The 24,832-nt window shown below is 39.7% G+C and overlaps 1 protein-coding gene across 7 annotated transcripts in view; it reads left to right on the top strand.

Moving 5' to 3' along the window:
- The first annotated feature begins 8,838 nt into the window (after positions 1 to 8,838).
- PHC3 (polyhomeotic homolog 3) overlaps positions 8,839 to 24,832 on the top strand; it is a 77,308-nt gene continuing 61,314 nt past the window's right edge. For 4 of the 7 annotated variants that reach the window (XR_007127473.1, XR_007127474.1, XM_047730220.1 and 1 more), the window contains exons 1-3: positions 11,824 to 11,989; positions 16,165 to 16,320; positions 17,442 to 17,519. Coding sequence is in view for 5 of the 7 variants with exons in the window: in XM_047730220.1 (XP_047586176.1) it covers positions 11,846 to 11,989; positions 16,165 to 16,320; positions 17,442 to 17,519 (378 nt within the window). In the remaining 2 variants the exon portion in view is untranslated. Of the gene's footprint in view, positions 8,949 to 11,823; positions 11,990 to 16,164; positions 16,321 to 17,441; positions 17,520 to 24,832 lie in introns of those variants that run through there. The other 3 variants (XM_047730202.1, XM_047730193.1, XM_047730239.1) reach the window with 1 other exon arrangement.

Raw genomic sequence — 24,832 nt, 5'->3', positions numbered from 1 at the left:
AAGCTTTGCTTGTTCCCTATTATGTCTTTTGTTCTGCCTCCTGTTAGCATTTTATGTAATTATGAAAGCCTTAGCTATCATAAATAGGACATTACAATTAAGAGTTAATATGAGCGGCTCAGTCGGATTAGTGTCTGCCTTCGGCTCAGGTCATGGTCCCAGGGTTCTGGGATCAAGTCCTGCATTGGGCTCCGCTCCCTGCTTCTCCCCCTTCTCCCTCTGCCTACTGCTCCCCCTGCCTGTGCTCTCTCTCTCCCTCTGTCAAATAAATAAATAAAATCTTTTTTAAAGAAAGGTTTAATATGATGAATGCCTGTGTGGCTCAGTCAGTTAAGCACCTGCCTTCGGCTTGGGTCATGATCCTTGGGGCCTGGGATCAAGTCCTACATGGGAATCCTTGCTCAGTAGAGAGTCTGCTTCTCCTTCTGCCTGCTGCTTCCCCAGCTTGTCCTCTCTCTCTGACAAATAAATAAATACATAAAATATTTTTAAAAATTTAGGGGCGCCTGGGTGGCTCAGTGGGTTAAATCCTCTGCCTTTGGCTCAAGTCATGGTCCCAGAGTCCTGGGATCGAGCCCTGCATCAGGCTCTCTGCTCAGCAGGGAGCCTGCCCCCCACCCCGACCCTGCCCGCCCTCTGCCTGCCTCTCTTCCTACTTGTGATCTCTGTCTGTCAAATAAATAAATAAAATCTTTAAAAAAAATTTAATAAAAAAATTTTTTTTAATTTAAAAAAGGATTTAATATGAAACCAGTATGATACTGTTTAATACATTAGGAACATACAGGCAAAAATCTATTCTTAATACCAACAATAAATAATTTTTTAAAATAAAGTTATTTTGATAACTTTAGATGGAGAGGCAGGCAGAGAGAGAGAGAGGGAAGCAGGCTTCTCGCTGAGCAGAGAGCCCGATGCGGGACTCCATCCCAGGACCCTGAGATCATGACCTGAGCCGAAGGCAGCAGCTTAACTCACTGAGCCACTCAGGCGCCCCCGACAATAAATAATTTAAATACAGCTTATGCAATAAATAATTTAAAAACTTGCTTATGCAAGTTAAAAAAATGTATAATGCAAACTAACTTTCAAAAGTAAGGACTGCCTCATAATTTTTAAAAATGCATAACCTTCGGAAATAGGATAAGAAGACTATTTTCCTTTACTTTAAAAATAATAATAGTATGTAGCAAAATAACAAAAAACATGAGCAATCATAACAGCTATGCTTAGTGGGAATTTATTACGCTGCACCATTTATATACATTATTTCCTTTTTATTTAACTTTTCTGTTTTAAAAGATTTTATTTTCAGGGTGCCTTGGTGGCTCATCGTTGAGCATCTGCCTTTGGTTCAGGTCATGATCCCAGGATCCTGGGATTGAGCCCCACTTTGGGCTCCCTGCTCAGTGGGGAGTCTGCTTATCCCTTTCCCACTCCCCCTGCTTGTGTTCCCTCTCTCGCTGTGTCTCTCTCTGTCAAATAAATAAATAAAATCTTTTAAAAAAAAGATTTTATTTTCAAGTACTCTCTACACACAGTGTGGGGCTGACCTCACAACTGTGAGATCAAGAGTTACCTGCTCCACTGACTGAGCCCCAGCTGGAAGCTTCCCCCATTTTTATTTAACTTCTACAATACCATTGTGGTAAATATCCCTGTTTTTCAGATTAGGAAATCCATAATCAGAGATGGTAAGTAATTTCATTCATTCAATGGGTATTTATTGAGCACGTGATGTTTTAAGAACTAGGAATACAGCAGGGAACAAAACAATAAAACGTGGAGCTTACAACCTGCAGGTTGAGGGGTGTCATAAACAAACAAATATGTAAACAACATAATGTCTGATGCATTCAAATGTTAGGAAGAAAAGTAGGATAAAGGAAAGACAGTGGTGGGAATGCATTCTCAGCTGCAGAAGCAGGAAGTGCAAAGGAGGAAAAGCAAAGCAAGGAGGCGAGTATAGTTGGAGCAGAAGAGCGAAGGAAAACTCTGGGCTCTGTTGCTCCTTTCTTTTCTTTTTAAAGATTTATTTATTTTAGAGAGAGAGTGCAGGGGAGAGGGCCAAAGGAAGAGGAAGAGAGACAGTCTTAAACAGACTCTGTGCGAAGTGCGAAGACTGATGCAGGGCTTGAGCTCACAATCCCAAGAGCAGGACCTTGAGCCTAAAAACCAAGAGTTGGAAGCTTAACCAACTGCACCACCCAGGTGACCCCCTGGGCTCTTTTTCTAAGTGTGATGGGAAGCCATTGGAGGAATTGAACAGGACAGTGACATGATCTGATTTAAAGTTTTAAAAGCTGACTTACTCTGTGGAAAATAGACTGTAGAGGAACAAGACTAGAAGTTGGGTGACGTGTCAGGAGCCTATGGCCGGGGCCCAGGGAAGAGATGATGGTGGCTGGGCCTAGGCAGATAACAGTGGAGGTGGTGAGAAGAGTCAAATTCAGTTTGTATCTGGATAATTTCATGCATGTTTGTGGTGGTGCGGCCAGGGATGAGGTTATGTGTTGAAGGTGGCGCTCACACAGCTCGTGAGTGACGGACCCATTATTCCAATCTAAATTTGTCTAATTCCACAGCCATGCTTCTAGCGACAATTCTATGCACCACAGTGCTAAACGACAAAAGCATAAAGGCAGAATGGAAAGTACATAGTCTTTTTACATGTTTATTGAGCACCTATATGCTTGAAGTAGGGCTTAGTGGCACAACAGAAGACAACTCTGGATGGGGAGGATGGGAGATCAAGGTTCAAACTCTGCTTTTGCCTTGGATTTTTCATTAGCTTGGGTCACATGTCTAATGCCCTTTCTAGCTTTAATACTCTGTGTTTCCACTATTCAATACCTGGGGAGATACAGATTGTGTGTGGTGCTGCCCACAGGTGTACAGGGGAAGATAACATGGATTAGCATATGATTAGCATACTGATGACTGTGAGAGTAGAGGAAAGGACATAGGACTAGAGACTGTCTTTTCTTTTCTTTCTTTTTTTTTTTTTTAGAGACTGTCTTTTCAGTTTCAACATTATTTGGCTTAGCACAAGTATTTGGTTTTAGGAGATTAATTTCAAAGAAAAGAGAAAGCAGGTCTATACACTGTTGTCATTTTAATTTTCAGGATGTACTAGAATTTTGAGACTCATTCATCCAAACAGTCAAGCCTTTATTCCCTTAACAAGCATTTAAAACCATTGAATATTATGCATACTTAATAACATTTATTGAGCAAATTTAGGCGAAGGGAGATCATGAGAAAAAGTTAAAAAATAAACAAGGGGACTTTTTTAGACTTTACATTGGCCTTTTAAGACTTCACAGATATCTTTTTTTTTTTAAGATTTTATTTATTTATTTACTTATTTGAGAGAGAAAAAGAGTGCACGCGCACACAAGTGGGGTGAGGGACAGAGGGAGAGTCAGACTCCCCACCGAGCCTGACTTGGGGCTTGATCCCAGGACTCTGGGATCATGACCTGAGCTGAAGGTAGAGGCTTAACGGACTGAGCCACCCAGGAACCCCAAGACTTCACAATAATTGTATCAGGTGCTGTTGCCCCCTTCTTTTCCATATGATAAAACTCAAATCAGTGTGTGTGTTGTATTAACTACCCTGAAAGTGTCCAGCATAGGAGGTAGGGAGCCATCAGTGATCTAGAATAGAGGTCCCAAACTCTGTCTGTAAAGGGCCACACAGTGAGCAGATCCTTACACTGTTGTCAGCCCTACCTCTTATAGCAAAGAAGCCGGCACAGACGGCAAAACATAAATGAATGGGCATGGCTGTATTCCAGTAAGACCCTATTTAATGGAAAATGAAATTTAAATTTCACATGATTTTCACTTGTCACTAAATACTTTTCTTCTTTTGATCTCCCCTACCCCCACAATCATTAGAAATGGAAAAATAATTCTCCTCTTGAGAGCTATACCAAAACAAGGGGCAGGCTGGATTTGGACCATGGGCTTGAGTTGGTGAATTTGGGCTGCTATGACAAATACCACACCACAAATACCACAAATAGCCACCACTGGGTGGCTCAAACGACAAACGACCCTTTCTCACAGTTCTAGAGGCTGCAAAGTTGATCTAGATGCTGGCTGATGTGGTGTCTGGTGAGAGCCTTATTCCTGGTTTGCAGATGACTGTCTTGTTGCTGTATCCTCACATGCGAGTGAGAGAGAGCATCTCCCTCTCTCTTCTCCTCTTCTAGGGGCACAAATTCCATTTATGAAGGCTCTATCCTGATGACCTAATCACCTCCTTACTTTAGAGAAGGCTCTGAATACCATCACATTGGGGGATTAAGGCTTCAGTATATGAAGTTTGGGGCAGGAGAGACACATTCACTCCATTGCAGTTTATGAGGGGAGCCCTGGCATCCTGAAGAGTTCTGTGATCACTCTTCTCTGCAGGCCAGACCTTACAGTGGGAAATGCAGCCACTGACTTGGGGAACTAAATGCAACAGGAGTAATTGGATCCTAAGTTGGCAGGGGCCAAGTGACAGCACATAACTGCCAAAGGTTCAGCGGGCATGGTCACCATGATGGACAGCAGAGTCAAAGCCGCAGTCAGAACAGTCTGACTTGCACAGACCTATGTCATTAGCTAGCTCATCATGGCATTCCTAGAAGGGATACAGGAAGCTTACTAAATTCTTACTTGAACTGGGTCAGTAGAGAAGTTCTTGGTTAAGGAAATAAAAGTTTAACCTGTATCTTAAGAAAAGAGTCATAGCGCCTCAATCAGTTCTCAGACTCCAGCCAGCTTACAGATCCCAGAAACCCCTAAACGAAGGGGAGGTCACATGCCCCAGAGGAAGGATGCTGGGATACTACCAAAAATTTATAGTTCATTTCTCTAACCTTTCCTGAAGGGACCTACAACCTTCCACTAGGGTAACTGTGCACTGGGGTAAAGGAAATAATCAGGCCCTTTGGGGACTGCAAGACAATGGCTCTGAACTAACATTGATTCCAGGAGACCCAAATGTCACTGTGGCCCATTAGCCAGAGAAGGGGCCTACAGAGGTCAGGTTATTGGTGGAATTTGGTCTCAGGACTATCTAACCATGGGCCCAGTTGGTTTCCAACTCTATCCTGTGGTTCTTTCTTCAGTTCTGGAATATATACTTAGAATAGATATACTTAGCAGCCAGCAGAATCCCCACATTGGTTCTCTGACCTGTGGAGTGACGGCTATTATGGTGGAAAAGGGCAAGTGGGAGACCCTGAATCTGCTTCTACCTAGTAAAATAGTAAGCCAAAAATCAATAGCCCTTTCCTGGAGGATAGCAGAGATGACTGCTACCACATACGTAATTGACTCCCCTAGTTGGCCTGTCCAGAAGACAGAAGGTTCCTGGAGAATGACAGCGAACTATGATGCCACGTGGTGACACCAGTTGCAGCTGTTGTACCAAATGTGGTTTCCTTGCTTGAGCAAATTAACACATACACTGCTGCATAGCTATCGATCTGGCAAATGCTTTTCTTTCTTGATCTCTATTAGTAAAGACCACCAAAAGCAGCTTGCTTTTGGCTGGGAAAGCCATCAGTACACCTTCACTGTCCTACCTTGAGGGTACATCAACTCTGCAGCCCTACATCATAATTTAGCTCCCAGAGATCTTTTTTTTTTTTTTAAAAAGATTTTATTTATTTATTTAATAGACAGAGATCACAAGTAGGCAGAGAGGCAGGCAGAGACAGAGAGAGGAGGAAGCAGGCTCCCCGCTGAGCAGAGAGCCCCATGTGGGGCTCCATCCCAGGACCCTGGGATCATGACCTGAGCCGAAGGCAGAGGCTTTAACCCACTGAGCCACCCAGGCGCCCCAAGCTCCCAGAGATCTTGATCACTTTTCCTTTCCACAAGGTGTCACACTGGTTGGTTACATGGATGACGTTATGCTGATAGAATTTAGTAAGTAAGGAGTAGCAACTACTCTAGACTTGTTTGGAAGGCATTTCCATGTAACAAGGTGGGAAATAAATCCAAAAAGACTTTGTCACCTCAGTGACATTTCTAGGGGTCCACTGCTATGGGGCACGTCAAGATATCCCTTCTAAAGGGAAGAATGAATTGTTGCTTTTGGCCTCCTACAAACAAAAACGAGGCACGATGCCTAGTGGGTGTCTTGGATTTTGGGGGCAACATATTCCTCATTTGGGTGTTTTACTCCATCCCACTTACTAAGTGACCTATAAAGCTGCTAGTTTTGTAGGGGGTCCAGAACAAGAGATGGCTCGGTGACAGGTCCAAGCTGCTGTGCAAGTTGCCTTGCCACTTGGGCGTTATAATGGTGCTTGAAGTGTATGTTGTAGATGCAGATGCTGTTTGGAGCTTTTGATAGGCCCCTATAGGTAAATCATTGCGCAGGTCCTTAGAATTTTGGGGAAAAAAGCCCTTTCATCCTCTGCATATAACTATTTTTCTTTCGAAAACCAGCTCTTGGCCTGCTACTGGGCCTCAGTAGGGACCCAATGGGTCACGTAGTTACCATGAGACCTGAGCCACCTATCATAAATTGAGTGTTATTTGAGTTACCAAGCCATAAAGTTGGGGGTGCATAGCAGCATTCCATCACCAAATGGAAAGGGCCCAGCAGGCTGTGAAGGCACAAGTGGCTTACATGAAGAAGTGGCCCAAATGTCTATAGTCCCCATGTCTGCTACCCTATAAGGATTGAGCAAGGAGGCAGCTGTCTGCAAAACTAAGAAGAGGGCTCTCTTCTTAAAACACTGTCCTCTGTCTGGTCAGATAAGTGATGATAAATTTCTTTCTTTTTTTTTTTTTAAGATTTTATTTATTTATTTGACAGACAGAGATTACAAGTAGGCAGAGAGGCAGGCAGAGAGAGGAGGAAGCAGGCTCCCCACCGAGCAGAGAGCCCGATGTGGGGCTTGATCCCAGGACCCTGGGATCATGACCCGGGCTGAAGGCAGAGGCTTAACCCACTGAGCCACCCAGTTGCCCCGTGAGTAATGATAAATTTCTTAAGAGTAGTCCCTTATCATACTTTTCCTGTTCTAACATATCCCACAGTGGCTTGCTGAATGCTGCTGTGAAGAAAACAACAACAACAACAGCAAAAACTTGGCTTTGGAGATGGAAAGCTTAAATTAGAATCCTGTGTCTGGGTTTAGACACCGTGGGTATCTATACTTCTGTGCTAAATGGAAGTGATGGTAAAATACCACAGGGTTGTTGCGAAGAGTAAAAGAGTTTGTGAAAATCCTCTGCACTTAGTAAAAGGCTGTAGAAATGGTTGATGTTATAATAACTATCGAGTTTGGAAATGTTTCTAAAAAGCAATACTGGTCTAACATACATCTGGAATTTTAAAGCCAATCTTCACCAGGTGACAATATAGACATGGGCCTTAGATGTTCAAGGAAAGGAGGCAAGAAAAGAACAATTTTGCCCTATTTATTCCAAACACTCCTTGGAATTATGCATTTTTGATCTTTAGGTGTAAGACTGTGCTTTCTTTACTTTTGTTTCTCTAAAAGAAATTTCAGCAATACCAATGGACAGTTGATTCTTGAGAGTCAAATGACAATGACACCATATGAGCAGGTCAGAAAAGAAAGAAAAAGTGATGATATCTTATTTTTAAGTATCTACAGGGACTTTTCAAAGGGGACTTTCTCAGGGAGTTCTTCTAGGAGTAGTAGGAAAGGCACTGCTCTCAGAGAGGAAAATAAGGTAAAGAAACCACATTTTCAGGGGTGCCCGGCTGGTTTAGTCGGTATAGTGTGCAACTCTTGATCTAGGGGTTATAAATTTGAGTCTCACATTAGGTGTGGAGATTACTTAAAAAATAAAGTCTTTTAACAAAAGAAAATTTAAAAAAACCCCATGTTCTCAGAGGTGGGATGGGGGGAAGGGGTAAACTGACAATTTAGTTTACATTGGAAGTGTTCTTTTCCCTACCCTAGGGAGAGCCTGAAACACAAGATTTCGGAGATTAAATATACTTTTCATTAGACCACATGACACTTCACAATAGATTTATATCAGTACTTCATTTCTCAGGTCTTGAAATTAGTGCAGTTCTACCATCTTAAGAAATACCAAAAGAAGACATTGTTTGTGATCAGTACACTTTTTTTTTTTTTCTGTTAAGTGTAGTAAAGATTATTATTCTGTGAACTTAAGGTTTCCAAAGCACTTAACGGATCTGTTTCAGAACACTTATATTGCAGGGATATTTCTACAAAACTCTCCCCAGTCTCCAAATTAGGACTTCCTGGAAGACAGGGACTTTTTAATACTCCTCTTTGTCTCATTCTGCCTCAGAGGACTTAACATATATACTGAACAGTAAAACGTACTAGCAGACTTCTCTCTCGTATTCAAGTTTGCAATCCCTACCAAGTGCTCAGTAAATTCATGTCGCAGACATGAATGATACTCATAGGGTAATCAGAGTGATTCCTTAACCTCACCAGCGACTGGAACACTATCTTTGAGCCTGAGAGAGGAACTGCTGGTTTGGACCCACAGTTCCACTGAGTCCCAGTTAGCAAGCCCTGCACCACCACAGTATTTCCTTTCCCACTGAACTCCAAGCATCCAGTCTTCTTGTATTTTCTTTCACCTCACTCTCTGCAATTTACATAGGCTTTTGTGTATTTGAGATGTTTTTTAAATATGTAATTTAACAGTCTAAACACAACTTTTCATATCTCGGTTACAGATCTCTTCTCGAGAGTGAGACCTTAAGCAATAGAAAGCGAGGGGTTGATGGAGACAAGGAAACCTGGTCACTTCCCAGAGCGAGCAAGGCCTCAGGTGGGAGGGGGGATTTGGAAGCCGAGGACGCCACGTGACCTTGGGAGGCCCCCGGGCTGAGTCTACCCCGCCCCTTCGCTGGCCGCCGGGGGGCGCATGCGCAGCCCGTGTTAGTGATGGAGGAGAGAAGATGGCGGAAGCGGAGTGAGTGACTTGCTGGTGACTGATGTCGTAACCGGGGGGCGAGTGGGGCAGCGACATGTCCCCTAAGGGGAAAGCTCAAGGCTCTCTGGCGGGCAGTGCAGGGAAAGGGAGACCCAAGAGCTTCCTTATCCTTGGGGCTCCCGTTTGGCCCATATCGGGGGGCGGAGGCCAACTGTAAGGGTCTAGTTCCCTCCAGGCGGGAGCGCCCCTTCCGCGGTCTGATCCCAAATCGGCCGGGCCCTGCGCGCAGAGTCACCCCAGGGACCCCGATCGCTGGGGTCTTTCGGAAGCTGAGTCCCAGAGGGCTCCTCAGGCGCTGTCATCCCTGCAAGTGGGCCCCGAGGGCAGCCTTGTCACGGATGCCCGCGCTGGGGGCCCGCGGAGGCTGGGGAGGGTTGAGCGGGCACTGCCAGGCCTCCTTCGCGCTCCCCTCCTTCCCGCCCCGGCGTCAACCCACTGCTTCTCGGTAGGAGAACGTGAGACGAGGCTGCTCACCGCCCTCCCCTGGGAGGCGTGGAGGTGTCCCAGCGCGGGCCTTGGAGCGGAGGGTGGTGGGGGGAAATGTTCCTGCGGGTCTGGCTAGGCAGAAAACACCCCAGAAGAAAGACCTTATTTCCCTTGGGTCTCTGGCTGCAGTGTTGATGCCACCTTAGAGGGCCATATTCTTGTGTGGCGGTGTGGTGTGATGGTATCCTTAGCTAGCTGCTCAAAGTTAGTGTTTCCTGGGTAGGCCTCTTGGGCACCAGGACTGCCAGCTGTATTTTGCAGACAGTACTACGCACACGGTGGAGTTAGCAGAATTGTTCTTTTGTGCCAGGTCTCCAAATGCAGTACAATGGTTTGGCCAGTTTTACTCACTGATGTTTAGACTTGTGCCTAGAATTTGGAGTATCTGTGACCATTTTTGGTTTGCTACTGAACAAACCTATCATGGGGTCTGAGTTTGACCACATGATTGCATAGAATACCACTCTAAAAGGACCAGAATTTAAGTTGGCTTTTTGCATGTCACTGCTACATGTTTCATAAGTGTTATGAAGCCAGGAATTTCGTAAAAACTTTACCTTATCTACCACTAAATCTGAATGATGTTGAACAGTTGCCATATGATGTTGTGATTTGATGATTGGAAGGCAGTTTGAAAAACTATTAAAAAAAAAAAACAAACCCAGAGAAGCATAAAGATGTGTGAGTCATTTACTAATCAGAAAAGTGAAGTCAGCTGTTTTCCTTTCACTTTTTATTAAATTGAATTTTCTTTTTACTTTTAATTCCTTGAGGAGCATATAAATACTATTCATATAAATGATGTAAAGAACAAAGAATATTTGTACATAAAAGGACACCATATGGGAATAGCGTATGCATGCGTAATTAGTGCCAAATTCCTTTGTCTTTTCATGAAGTAGAAAGTGTTCTTGTTATATTCTTGTCAATGATGCTGATGTGATGTGTGTCAAATTTTGTTTCTCAGAAGAAAAGAGGGGTTAAGAAAGGCAGATAAGACTGTTGTATTCACAGGTGTGCTTTTCACCATTCTGGTGCATTTCTAACTCTACAAAAACTATTGTAGTTCTACTTTCTAACAATATTGAGGGCTTCAGAATTGACTTAAAATACAATGTTGTTTGATTGAATTAAAGTATAGATTCAAGGTGAAGTGGAAGTTTATATCACAATAGTGAAGTGAGTTTGCAGTATTGGAGGGGAAGAAATCAGAAAGTCTGGTACAAAAATGTACTTTATGAACTTTATTGTTCATATGTGGGGAAAGTGACATAATTGTGCTGTTTTCAGAATTTGGAGCAATTCTTTGTGAAAAGACACTTTTGTGGGGAAGTGGGAAAATTGTTGTCAGGTGCTTCTCTGATTTCCCAGAGTAATCTGCTAATAAGTGTAACCAGAGTTATTAGATGTAGTAAGGACAATGTTATAGACTAATAAGGGAAAAGCCAGTGTGAGTTAATAAAAAATTACTATTTTTACCTTTTTTTAAAAAAGATTTTATTTATTTATTTGACAGAGATCACAAGTAGGCAGAGAGAGAGAGGGCAGGGAAGCAGCCTCCCCACTGAGCAGAGAGCCCGATGCGTAGTTCGATCCCAGACCCCTGAGATCATGACCCTAGCCGAAGGCAGAGGCTTAACCCACTGAGCCACCCAGGCACCCCAATTTACCTTTTTATTATTTTTTTTTAATATAAGTTTTATGCCAGTGTTGGGCTTAAACTCAAGAGGACCTTGAGGTCAAGAGTCACATGCCCTACCCACTAAGCTACCCAGGTGTCTCTTAGAGCCCCGTGTTAGATATGGAGATTACTTAAAAAATAAAATCTTAAAAAAACAATTTTTTAAATTATTTAATAAGAGAACATGTTTTTAAAGCAGAGTGCATATGGTAACCAGAAATAACCTAATTAACACAAGTCCTTAGGCATCCTGTTTTAATATATAGATAAGAATTACTTTAATATGTGATTAGTATGGGCAAAAGAACGTAAAAAAATACTTTAAAGTACTTTGATGCTGCTTAAGCATTTGTTTTTTAGGTAGTTTAGTGTTCTCTTATAAAACTGTTCTGGTTTCACTTATCTTTCAGTAATGGAAAGATAAAGTTTAGGCCGGGATTTATTTAAGTTGCATATCCTGAATCATTTGAATGCAAAGTTAGTAGGTATTAACTATCAAATATGCTACGTATTTGCGAAGTACTTTTCCTTTCTAAGTGGTTATGGTGACTGTGTGTGATGTATGCCATTTTGGGAGGGTTTTAAAAATTTAGATTGTTGCTGATTATTTCTTTGAAATAATTAAATATTCTTTAAAGCCCATGAAATAATGCTTTGCCAATGCAAATCCTTTGTGTTATCTGACAGATTCAAGGACCACAGTACAGCTATGGATAGTGAACCAAACCCTGGCACATCTTCTGTGTCGACAACAACCAGCAGCACGACCACCACCACCATCACCACTTCCTCCTCTCGAATGCAGCAACCACAGATCTCTGTCTACAGTGGCTCAGACCGACATGCTGTACAGGTATTTCGGTTAGAATGCGTAGTAGACTGAGACTTAGGATGTCATTACTTTTCTCTTAAGCCAGATGAAGCTATTGTTTCACATCCTCAGATGAGTCACATGATATTCTCTAAATGAGTACAGTTAGGATTGTTAGTGTTTGAAACAATCAAAAAGTTATTTAATAATCCTATTGAGAGGGCTTATATTTATCAGCAGGTGGCCTATAAAACCATATGTCAGGAAAATTATAGCTGAAAGGACTCTAGGTGCTGCTGCAATGTGGAGAAACTTAACCTACAGCCTTGATATGTAGAGTGGCTCTAGGTTTTTCTGGGTTCTTTGTATTTGAACCCAAAATATAGACTTAGGAAGATCTATTCAGGTCTGTAGATGTGTTAAGAGGTTCATTTAAAACTCAAGTGGTCTAAGAACCTAAGTAGGAGGATCCATTTAAAGCTCCTAGGGGCCAAGGGGGAAGGGAATATTTAACTAGGAAAAGTTTTAGGTCTTCACTTGGTTGAGAAAATTAATCTTTATAATAACGGATGTTGAGACAATATGGTATTGCATAAAAAGGGCATGGGCATTACAGTCTGATACGCTCTTTGAATTCCATTTTCTTAATCATTAATACCTATGTAGTGTTGGATGAGTGGCGTGATCTCTTTGCACATCAGGAAACTGTGAAATGAGGATAAGACCACCTAGTTCCTTAGTTATGATGAGGATTTAAAAAAAAAAAAAAAAAAAGATGTTGAGGGGCGCCTGGGTGGCTCAGTGGGTTAAAAGCCTCTGCCTTCAGCTCAGGTCATGATCCCGAGGTCCTGGGATCGAGCCCCACATTGGGCTCTCTGCTCGCCAGGGAGCCTGTTTCTTCCTCTCTCTCTCTGCCTGCTTCTCTGCCTACTTGTGATCTCTGTCCGTCAAATAAATTAAAAAAAAAAAAAATCTGTTTAAAAAAAAAGAAAAGATTTTGAGAGAGAGATTTTAGGAGCGAGAGCGCTGGAGATCGTGAGTGCATGAGCTCAAGCAAGGGGAGGAGCTAAGGGGGAGTGAAGGAGAGAGACTCCTAAGCAGACTCCCAGATGCTTATTGAGCTGGTTGTGGGGGCTCAGTCTCACAACCCTGAAATCATGATCTGAGCTGAAACCAAGAATCAGAGCCTTAATTGACTGAGCCACCCAGGCACCCCAGTTATGAGGATTAAAGGAAGCATTAGAACTGTGTGGGGCACAATATATATACCCAGTCAATAATAATATCTAGTATTTATTGAACAGTTGCTATGTGCCAAGCATTTGATGAATGCTTTATGTGGGTTATCTCTTTTGATCCTCAGCACACCTCTGTGAAATAGATATTATCTCCATTTTATAGGTGGGAAGACTGATGTTTTAAATGGGCTAAATAACTTTTCCTAAATTCACATAGCTAGTAGATTGTCTGGTTTTAGAGTTGTGCCTTTAACCACTCTGAGTTTTTATTTTTTTTTTGTTGTACCTGCTTACTCTTTCTACAATCTCCATAATTTCATTCTACTCTGAAATAACTTAGTTGTTTGCAAGATATTCCTTTCTCCACTCCATTGCTATTTCACAGTTCTGTTGTTTAGGATTCTGAAGTTACCATGGGGTGGAATCAAAATTGTTGGGAGATTGAGTCAGTTCAGCAAAAGTTCAGACAGGAATGAGGAATGTGTTATTAATGTTCTTCACCTTTCTTTGAGGCAAGGGACACAGGAATGTGATATTTTACTATGCCATTTTGATCTCTAGTTTCTACCTAAGCTGGATGTGTTAATAAAAAATAGAGTGTTAACTGGAAATGTGTAGATATACATGTATCTCACAAATAGCACTAACACTAGTTCTTATGAAGTCGTATAATTGTTTCCCCCAAAATGTAATCAGATCAATATTTATTGAATTACCTAAGGAATTCTTTAATACCTTCCAGCATTTGTTTTCATTCCTGTGAATACTCTTTGCCCTTTTCATTTCTTTAGAGAAATAATATAAGAACAGTGTATTTTACCTTTAATTTGTATTTAATGAGTCTCCCTTCCATGAGTCTGTGGTTGAATGACAATGAAAGACTATGTTGATGATAAGAAATGACTACACTCTGACAAAAATGTGTCAAATAGATTACTCATTTCTTATTTCAATTTGATTTTAGTTTTGTTATGTAATTTAAAGAACATATATAGATTTACCTGACCAAAAAGACATACTATTGTAACTCTCTATCACTTAATGTTGGTCTATAGTCTTCTGCAACTAAGGTTCAAACTCCTACATTGATTTTGTGACAAGTCCATGGTGTAATGGTTAGCACTCTGGACTCTGATTTTGTGACAAGAGTCTGTAGCAGGTTTAGCAGTCTATAGTTGGAAAGATGAGATATGTATACATGAAAGATATGTAAACACAAGGAAATATGTTTTCTTGGAATTTGAATAAAGAGATTCATTGCTTTATGGCTCATGGTGTCTTGACTCAGACCTCAAGCTGTAGGATTATGGCTCTGTTACTCCCTTAGCTCTGAAAACTCTGTGGTTGATGCTGAGGTTAGGGTTCTGTGCTGTTTAAGAGTCACTGTGGGCATGATGTGCTTTGGGACATGGTTGCAGAGGACTGGCATAGTCTGACTTACAGGTTTGGACAGATAAAGGATAAAGGATTTTTCTCTGTTTTTAGAATATTTGACTTTCCTACATTTATCTATTTATGAAGTCTCAGGCTCAGATTTTATATTTCATTAACAAATACAGTAATTAACACTTTTTCAGGAATTTTTTTTAGTTAAAATAGTTTTATTTTATGTTGAAAGGAATCTGACATTTAAAAAACATTTAAAAAAGTAATTAATTTAAAACATGAAAAATCCTTATAATTTTATGTGATTATTAATATAATACTACTCAGATTTTTTTTCAGACATTTAAAGAAAAATACACATGAGAAGGTAAAAGTCACCTTAAGTCTAGTTGTCTCTCGGGAGTCTTTTAATGTTTTTCTGAATATTTTTTTAAATATTTTAATATAAAAATGGTATCTTACTCTATACACCATTTAGTAATCTGCTTTTTTCACCTAATAATATATTGGGAATTTTTGTGTTGTCGATAAATGTAGATATGTCTGTATTCAATACACAGTAGCTGCGAAGTACATGTGGCTGTTTATATTAAAATTTAGTAAAATCAAAAACTAATTTTCTTAGTTACATTAGCTACATTGGTTAGTACTCAGGAGACACATGTGGCTAGTGGCTGCTATACTGGGCAGAATGGATCTACAGGGCTATTTTTATTTTATTTTATTTTATTTTTTTTTTGAGAGAGAGAGAATTGGGGAGGGGAGAGGGAGAGAATCTTAAGCAGGCTCAATGCCCAGTGCAGAGTCTGACATGGCACTCAGTCTCTAGACCCTGAGATCATGTATGACCTGCCAAAATCAAGAGTTAGACCCTCAAACGACTGAGCCACCCAGGCACCTCTGTGTTACTATTTGTAACTACTGCAGGGTTGTGTATATTCCTCTCTACACCCAAGCCCAAAATAGTTCTACCAGTTTCCATACTTACTAACACTATGAGAATATCTTTTTTCCCATTTAGTGGTAGTATTCTTTTAAATCTTTATTCATCTGAAAGTTGGAGAATAGTATCTTGGTTTTTTGTTTTTGTCTTTGTTTTTTAAAGATTTTATTTATTTATTTGACAGAGATCACAAGTAGAGCAGCTGGCGGGATGGGGGGCGTTGGCGGTGGGGTGGGGGCTGGGAAGCAGGCTCTCCACTGAGCAGAGAGCCCGGTGTGGGACTTGATCCCAGAACCCTGAGATCATGACCCGAGCCGAAGGCAGACGCTTAACCCACTGAGCCACCCCGGCGCCCTGAATAGTATCTTGTTTTAATTTATAAATTTTGACTACTGATGAGATTGAAGATCTTTTCAAGTGCTCATTTGGCTTTTCTGTTCTTTGGTGAATTGTCTCTTCTGGGTGGTTTTTAATTTGTATAGAATAGTGCATTTCAGTAATGTGTAACTAGGAGAGAACTGTGTTCATAAACTTGACATTGAATATTAAAGCAGTGAAATTTTCAACTGCCTATTCTTTCATACTTTATTTTATGGTTCAGATGAACGTTAAGATCCAGGTTTGACCTTGGTTCATTTGGCTGCCCGCAGGTGATTCAGCAGGCCTTGCACCGGCCGCCCAGCTCCGCCGCGCAGTACCTGCAGCAGATGTACGCCGCTCAGCAGCAGCACTTGATGCTGCACACGGCCGCTCTGCAGCAGCAGCACTTGAGCAGCTCCCAGCTGCAGAGCCTTGCTGCTGTTCAGGTGAGACTTCCATAAATGGAGAGTTTATAAGGCCAATGTCGACGAAAAGTTGACATTCTTAGCAGATAATCACTGAAAACAAATACGTTGGGAGTTACTTCAGAATGCTTAAATGTCCTATGATTATTTTTTCTTTAATAAATTAATAGGTGGCCAAATAGAAGTTAGTGAAACAAATATGGCTATGTCTTATATGGTACTCTGTCGCTAGCTTTTGTCCCACTGCTTTTTATTTGCACTGCAGAAATTCAGTGCAAGTGTCAGGAATATGTGTATAAAATTCTAGGTACAACAGTGAATACTTCAGGTTACATGAATTGCATTTACATTTCAGTGAAAAATGTTTTTTTTTTAATGTAAGTAATTTACATTCATTAAAAAAATTGAACTGCATAAAATTATAAGAGGTAAAGTAGAGGTGTTCCTTTTCTCGACTCACTGCTGTTTTTCATTCTTCAGAGGTGGCCACTGTTTAATATGTATCACTCCAGAAATTTTCTATCTAAAATAGTATCCATGAAGCTTTCTAATACCCACGCATACTTTTCCTACTGATAACAAGATAATTTTATGATTAAATACTTGTTTTAAAAAAGATTTTTGTTATTCTGTTTATTTAAATAAAACTACATGTGAGATTTAATCTTAAATCTTCTTACTAAAGGAGGATCTCAGTTGACTAAAACTGAAAAAGAGTTATTTCTGTTAGAAACACATCCCCAGCTGTTGCTTCTTCTTCATAGTGTACTTTTAAATAACCTCGTGTTCATGATACAAGTTAAGAAACTGAAACCCACTGGCACTTCATGTAGCTACAATTTCTTTTTCATAATGTTCTTATGGGTGGTTTCACTTCAAAGAAGACAGAGAGCTGTTGAGTAAAACTGACAATGGGTGCAGCTATTAAAATAAGATTAGCCTTTGGGTCCTCAGTTTTCATCGTTCAGCTTTTTCTTTTCCTCTTAATCTGTTTGGCCAAAGCTTAATCTATGTTGGCTGTGAAATGGATTGGTTTATAACACAGACGTTTTGACTTTTATCATAGTTTTGTGGTATCCTGGTACCAAAAGCTTTTAACTTTAGATTCTTATAGATCTGTTATAAAGATCTTATTATTTTAGGCAAGTTTGTCCAGTGGAAGACCATCTACATCCCCAACAGGAAGTGTCACACAACAGTCAAGTATGTCCCAGACATCTGTAAGTGCCCTAATTTTTTTCCTGGATTTAAAAATTTTAATTACTGTTTTCCAAAAGTAAACTGTTACTGTTTACAAAGTTGCTATTGCGTTTTGTTGATTGCTTCTTAAGTAATAAGTGCCTAGAAATAGAAGTGGTAAGTTTCAAGAATCCAGAACTAATATTAAGCTTCTGAAAACTGAGTCTTAAAAAAAAGTTTTTGTATTATTTCTTATACATATTTTCCCATTGATTTTGTTCAGATCTTACGTGATTCAAAATGTTTGCAGTTTTCAGTGTGTATTGAAAGCCTGAAATATATAGTTCAAGGGGTATTAGGCCATGCATTTCCTGTGATATAATATAATATACTAAAGAATGTTAACCCTTGACACATCAATGTTTCTAGGTTTTTCTGGGCACTTCACATTTTAGAAATTAATACTTTTCAGCTTTTGCTTACTTCTTGACCAAATTTACAAGTATCCAAGATAATGTAATTTATTTTGAGAAAGGAATAAATCTGCTTGGCTGTATTACACATATATACTGGGAAATTGTATAAAGTTTTCCAGTTGAAAGAAATTTTCAGGCATGATAATACTTAACTTTTTATTTTGATATAATTTTAAGTTAGAAAAATAATAAACATTTCTGTATATTCTTTACTCAGATTCACCAGTTAGCATTTGGCTCATTGCTTTACCATTCATTCTTTCTCTCTGCATATATACATATAGACATATCTTTTTCTGAACCATTTGCAGGTAAGTTGAGACATGTTCCTTTATTTCTGAATACTTTGATAGGTATTTCCCAGAAAGAAAGTTGTTCTCTTACAGAGCGACATGAAAATAATCAGATTCAGGAAATTTAGCATTGATACAGTGTAGTCCATATTCACATTTCATCAGTTGTTCCAGATTTTTCTGCATCATCACTGTAGCTGTTATAGAGCACATAATTCTTGTGGGGGGACTATGCTGTGTGTTATAGGATGCTTAGCGGCATGCCTAGCTTCTAGCCACTGGATACTAGTAGGCTATGGCCTTCCTCCTTGCCACAGTGTGACAACCAAAAATATCTCTAGACCCTGCCAGATGTTTCCTGGAGGGCAAAACTGCCTCTGGTTGAGATCCATTAAGTTAACCTAATCATATCCTTACCAGCTATTTTTTCCTGATCCTGGAGGATAATATTTTGATACTTTATAAAGTTGACTCCAATAGAGTTTAGTTTGTAGATTGCTAAGAAATTGAAGATGAACTAGTGCTGTATTTCTTTGTCTAGGGGTTGGGCTTTCCTGACTTGATACCTATATCTGTATGTTATATATATATATATATATATATATATATATATATATACATATATATATATATGTATATATATATATATGCATATGGTTATTTTTCTGGATATTGATCTGACTTTGTTTTTTTATAGGGGGCCAGAGAAAGGCAGGGCAGGGCAGGGGAGAGGGAGAGAGAGCCTTTTAGGCAGGTTCCATGCCCAGTGCCAAGCCTGTTGTAGGGCTCAGTCTCACAACCCTGAGATCATGACCTGAGCCAAAATCAAGAGTTGGATGCTTAACCGACTAGGCCATGACATTTTTAATTAAAAAATTCTATTCTTGGGGCGCCTGGGTGGCTCAGTGGGTTAAGCCGCTGCCTTCGGCTCAGGTCATGATCTCAGGGTCCTGGGATCGAGTCCCACATCGGGCTCTCTGCTCAGCAAGAAGCCTGCTTCCCTCTCTCTCTCTCTGCCTGCCTCTCCATCTACTTGTGATCTCTCTCTGTCAAATAAATAAATAAAATCTTAAAAAAAAAAAATTCTATTCTTTTTTAGCATGGAAGTATCCTGGAACATGTAAAATTAGGTAACAAATTATGACTTGAAAATGTTAGGCTGAAGAAAATAAAAAATTTCAGTAGTATAATCTAGCCCTAAGCGTTAATAACTGTAATTATGATTATTGATGTCATGTCTTTCTTTAATACATTGGTAGTTAAGGCAAGCATTCATAAACATTTGTGGTCTGTTTAAAAAAATTATAGACAGTTTTTTTTTTATTCTATGAAATACTGGAATAACATTAGGGTATATATGGATAAAGAGGTGTTTTTTAATTTTTCAAATTATTAAAAGGTATCCTTTTAAACTGTTTTTCTCTCATTATGATTTTATGTATGTGACTTTCACAGAAATTATAATTCCAGTGATTGTGTTTATTTTTTATGATGTTGTTAGTGCTGCTTGTCATAAACCAGGCAGCCTCATATGATAAAGTGTGCCAGAACCTGTGATTGGTTGGTGGAGGAAAAGAAGTAAGCAGGGAGAACACATGTCCAGGAAAAAAAAGGGGTAATGCATTTGCTTCATTTTCGATCCCAGCTGAATAATAGCTCAAGGGAGTTGACTAGCTGTCCAAATTATGATACCAGGGTAGCTTAGTGAATATGGGTCAGTCTCCAAAAGCGGGGTAGAACCTGGTAGCAGAAATCTCTAGGTAATGATACTAATGACCCATGTTAGGGGGCAGTCTAGTAATTTTCAGTTTTGGTTATTTCAAGGTAGGGTTCCAGATTAATAGTGAAAGCCTATGGGGAAGGGTCCAGCCTTTAATATAATAAAGGACCGGATGGTAGGTTGTCAAGTTTTTAGCCAGATTAACGTGGGTTTAAAGTAGAAGTGGAATCCCAGTAGGGAAATGGAATATTATTAAAGAGTGGATTACGACCTCAGAGAAACTGGAGAAGTCTGTTGTTAATTGAATATATAGGTAAGTAGTGGATGCAAGCATTCTCTTCTTCCCTCATTAAAGCAGAAAGACTAATTCTAGACACTGATCAGTAGTGAGAGTGGTGGTTTTATGATTGTTTGGCTCTAAAACTAGTTGGGACTGAGGGTTTAGTTTGTTGTCTCTGTACTTTAAGTGAACAGGACTTAGATTTGGTTAAATTTGATTTGTCAAAATGAACCCTAAACCAGTTAAAGCATCAACAAACTTAAAAAACACAAAATGGTTCAAAATATATTTGTACCTTGTAGGTCAACCAGCTTATATTTGTGAAATAACAGGGGCTCTTTTATAGTGGTGAGATAAACAGTGAGAATTCACAAAAGACCTGCACTGGTAATTTTCAAAAGAAAGACTATTTCTGGCTTTTAAATATGTGAAAATGTATTTATCATATTAGTAATAAAGAAATGTATATAAAAATAACAATGACATCTCTCAAATTAGAAAACAAGGAAAAACATTGAGCCAATACCCATTGTTGGCGAAGATGTGAGAAAGTAGATACACGCATTTACTATCAGTGGGAATGTATTTGGTATAGCTTTTCTGGAGGATTATTTGACATTGTGTATGAAAATTTAAATTGTGCATTCCCTTTCACTTATCACTGTTATTTTTAGTGATGTCATTTACTAAAAATGATAGATAATTATGACATAATCATGTAAAAATGACATAATTATGCAAATATGCATGACTTATAATGATGAAGAATTATAAACAGTATAAGTAAGTGCCCATTAATCAAAGATTAACTTATAGTTAATTCATACAGAGGAATACTACAGCTAACAAAAAATACTGTATGTATGTATACAGAGAGACTTAGATTTTCATTAGATATTAAGTGAAAAAAGCAAAAATGTGTAGTATGATCTCATTAAGTTATTTCTTTAGGTTATTCTGTTTTTCAGTTCTAAAATTTCCTTTTGGTTCTTACTTATATCTTCTGTTTGCTGAGAGATTTTGCTTTTTCATTCAAGTGCGCTCATGTTGCTTATTTAAAGCATTTTTATAATGACTGCTTAAAAATCTGTCCGAATTATCGTATCTCTTTCTTCTTGGTGTTGGCATCCACTTGTTGTCTTTTTTATTCAGCTTTGGTCTTTCTGGTTCTTGGTATGAGTGATTTTTGATTGAAACCTCAACATTTTGAGTATTACGAGACTATGGATCATTTTAAACTTTGCATTTTGGCTCCTGGCTTCTGAAAGGGAATGTGTGCCAACTTCTTAATACCGTCTGAGGGTAGACTGACACCTGAGAGGGTGCTTCTCAAAATTCCTGAGGAGGGGAGAGAGTTCTGGCTCCTCACTAGACCTCCATGGATGTGTCCCTGGCTGGAGGGGTTGGGGGGAGGGAATAAGAATGCCATGTTATGGCTCCCCACTTGGTCTCCACTGATACCTTGGGGAGGGGGTGGGTTGGTGGAGGTAGTCTATTCCTGCATGGCTGGGATAAAAGTCCTGGCTCTCTACCTCTACCTACTTCTCTGATGCTTATCCATTGGAGGGATTATGGCAGTTGAGGTGCCTTGTTACAGCCTGGTGTAGGTGGAAGTCTTTGCTGGTGTGGGTGGGGCCACAGTGTTTTCTGTGGTGTTTGGCTAGAGTAGAGCAACTATCTAAAAGTTTTCTGTGTTGCTAGGGAGTTTCTTTCTTGTTCATTTGGCTAGAAAGAGCAGGCTTCTTTTGGGGCGTTTATTTGTTTGCACCCATTTGTGTTTCTGGGTTACACACTGTTTCAGCTCTAAGTTTGGCTTATATAAGATAAAAGGAAAACCAGGGAGCCCACAACCACATGGTCCTGTGTGTTCTGAGGTCCCTAGCCAGTCTGCTTTTCTCCACCTTTCAGGATCTTCTTTTGCTTATTATATATGTTACATCCAGGATTTTTAGTTATATTTAGGGGCAGGAATAGGGAAAAGTATGTCTGTTCCATCTTTCTGGAAACAATTCCTGTCATTTAGCTTACTTTTTAAAAAATTATATATCTGCTTGATGACTCAAGAAGAATATCTGTAATACATAACAATTGTTAATAAGTGGTTTTCTCTGAGGAAGTGGATTGAAGAGCTTCATTTTGTTAATTTTTAAAAAAGATTTTATTTATTTGAGAGAGAGAGAGAGCGTGTGTGCTATAGAGATCACGAGTGGGGGAGAGGGAGAAGCAGGCTCCCTGCTCAGCTGGGAGCCCAACGCAAGGCTCCATCCCAGGGTCCTGGAATCATGACCTGAGCCTAAGGCAGACGCTCAACTGCCTGAGCCATGCAGGTGCCCCTATTTTGTTAATTGTTATATTGCCTAAATAAAACACGAATATGCTCTTGTTGTCTAAGGTACAGACACTACAAATGTGTAGAGTAAAAGGGACATCCCTTCTCAGTAGTCCTTTTTGCTGTGAAAAAGTTAGGTGTAAAGCTTTCTTGTTTATTACTGTGTGTTTCTATACATAAATGTAAATAGATAGGCCTGTGGTTAATTTTATTTGTTTTAATGTAAGTGAAGTGCTATCATTCTCTATATACTTTTGCTTCATTGAGTGTTTTCAGTTGGAAAGGATTATGTAGCTGAAAAATTGCAATCATGAGTCTCTAAGTGACTCAAGGGCTCATTCCCTTTATCTTTTCTTTGTTGTTTTTTGGTCTTGTAATCTACATTAATCCCAGATGTTTTGACTTTAATTCACTGTACTATTTAGTGAAAAAGGAAAAAACCTTGTTTGTAATAGCTTTCTAGTTATGGTGCCAGACAAGATGAGCTTTTGAAGCCCAGTTAGTTTTATGATTTTTTATTCATATATTCACCCATTCATACAACAAATATTTATTGAGCATTTAATATGTGTCAAAACCCTTTAAGTATGGGAACACAGCAATACAACAAACTCTCTGTTCTTATAGAGCTAGGGATAGACAGATGGTAAACTGCTGGTATATAATATGTCAGATGGTAAGTGCTATAAAGAGGAATAAAGCAAGAAAGGGGAATAGGATAAGGGAATTTGCTATTTTAACTAGGGTGGTCAGGGAAGGCACTGCTAATAAAGATGGTATTTGAAGGAGGGTTAGGGAGGCAAACATGCTCAAGGAATAGAAAGGAATATTGTGGCTGGAGCGGAATGAGAGAGTAGTAGTGTGGTTAGAGATGACATTAGAGAGGTAATTGTAGTCCAGTCATAAGGAGATTATAAAACTCTTACTCAAATTGGGAAGCTATTGGAAAGCTATTTCAGTAGGGAAGCTCCATGATCTCAGGGTTTTTTTTTGTTGTTGTTTGGTTTTTTAATTCTAATTTTTTTTTTTTAAGATTTTATTTATTTGACAGAGATCACAAGAAGGCAGAGAGGCAGGTGGCGGGGGGGAAGCAGGCTCCCCGTTGAGCAGAGAGCCTGATGTGGGGCTCGATCCCGGGACCCTGAGACCATGACCTGAGCCAAAGGCAGAGAGGCCCAACCCACTGAGCCACCCAGGCCCCCCGATCTCAGGTTTTAACTTCGTGACAGTGTTAGGTTGTGGGGGGTGAAGATAGAAGCAGGGAGACAAGTTAAATGATTCTTGTAGTAATCCAAGAAAGATTGGGGGCTTGCACCTTGATGGTGACAGTAGATACGGTGAGAAGTAGTTGGCCAGATTCTAGATAATTTTTTTTCACCAATATTTTTTTATTGAAATTTGTATATGTTTTAAAAGTAGAGCTAGTAGGGTGTGCTGATGGATTAAATCAAAGATGTGAGGAAAGGTGAAGAGTCAAGGATAACTGTAGTATTTTGGCCTGAACATTTAGAAGGATCTGACAAAGCAGGTGTTGAGAAGAAAATCAAGAGTTCAGTTTTGGACATTTTGACTTTATGGTGGATGTTGAGTAAACATTGGATATATGAGTTTGGAGTTCATGTGGAAGTCTGGTGATTAGTGATGTTTTGTGCATCTCATTGAAAATTCAAGTCACAAGAAAGAGTACATGATGATTTCACTACCAATTCTGGGTTATCATGAAAGATGGGTAGAACAGAGGAGGTGAAGGACATGGATTCTAGTCCTCATTCTGTGACTGACTGGTGGTATGCTTAGAGCAAGTCGTTTAGCCTCCTTAGTCATTTATACCCCATTTTTCTTCTGTGTAAAATTCAGTTGTCTAATTAAGTGGTTTTTGTTACTCTTTTCATCTAGATAACTCTGGGTCTAGATCAAGGTATACACTTGCATCTCCCCAAAGTTCATGTCCTGAAGCCCTCATGTGACTATATTAGAAATTTTGCTGTTATGAGTAAACTTGCATTGGAGTTCTGTTATATATTTTTATATACATATCTAGTTATTTGTTTTTTTTTTTTTTTAAAGATTTTATTTATTTATTTGACAGAGAGAGATCACAAGCAGGCAGAGAGGCAGGTAGAGAGAGAGGAGGAAGCAGGCTCCCTGTTGAGCAGAGAGCCCGATGCGGGGCTCGATCCCAGGACCCTGAGATCATGACCTGAGCCGAAGGCAGCGGCTTAACCCACTGAGCCACCCAGGCGCCCCTAGTTATTT

This window comes from Lutra lutra, chromosome 1 (assembly GCF_902655055.1).
Source record: "Lutra lutra chromosome 1, mLutLut1.2, whole genome shotgun sequence".
In the NCBI taxonomy this organism is placed as follows: Eukaryota; Metazoa; Chordata; class Mammalia; order Carnivora; family Mustelidae; genus Lutra; species Lutra lutra.
This window is presented reverse-complemented; position numbering and strand designations above follow the sequence as displayed.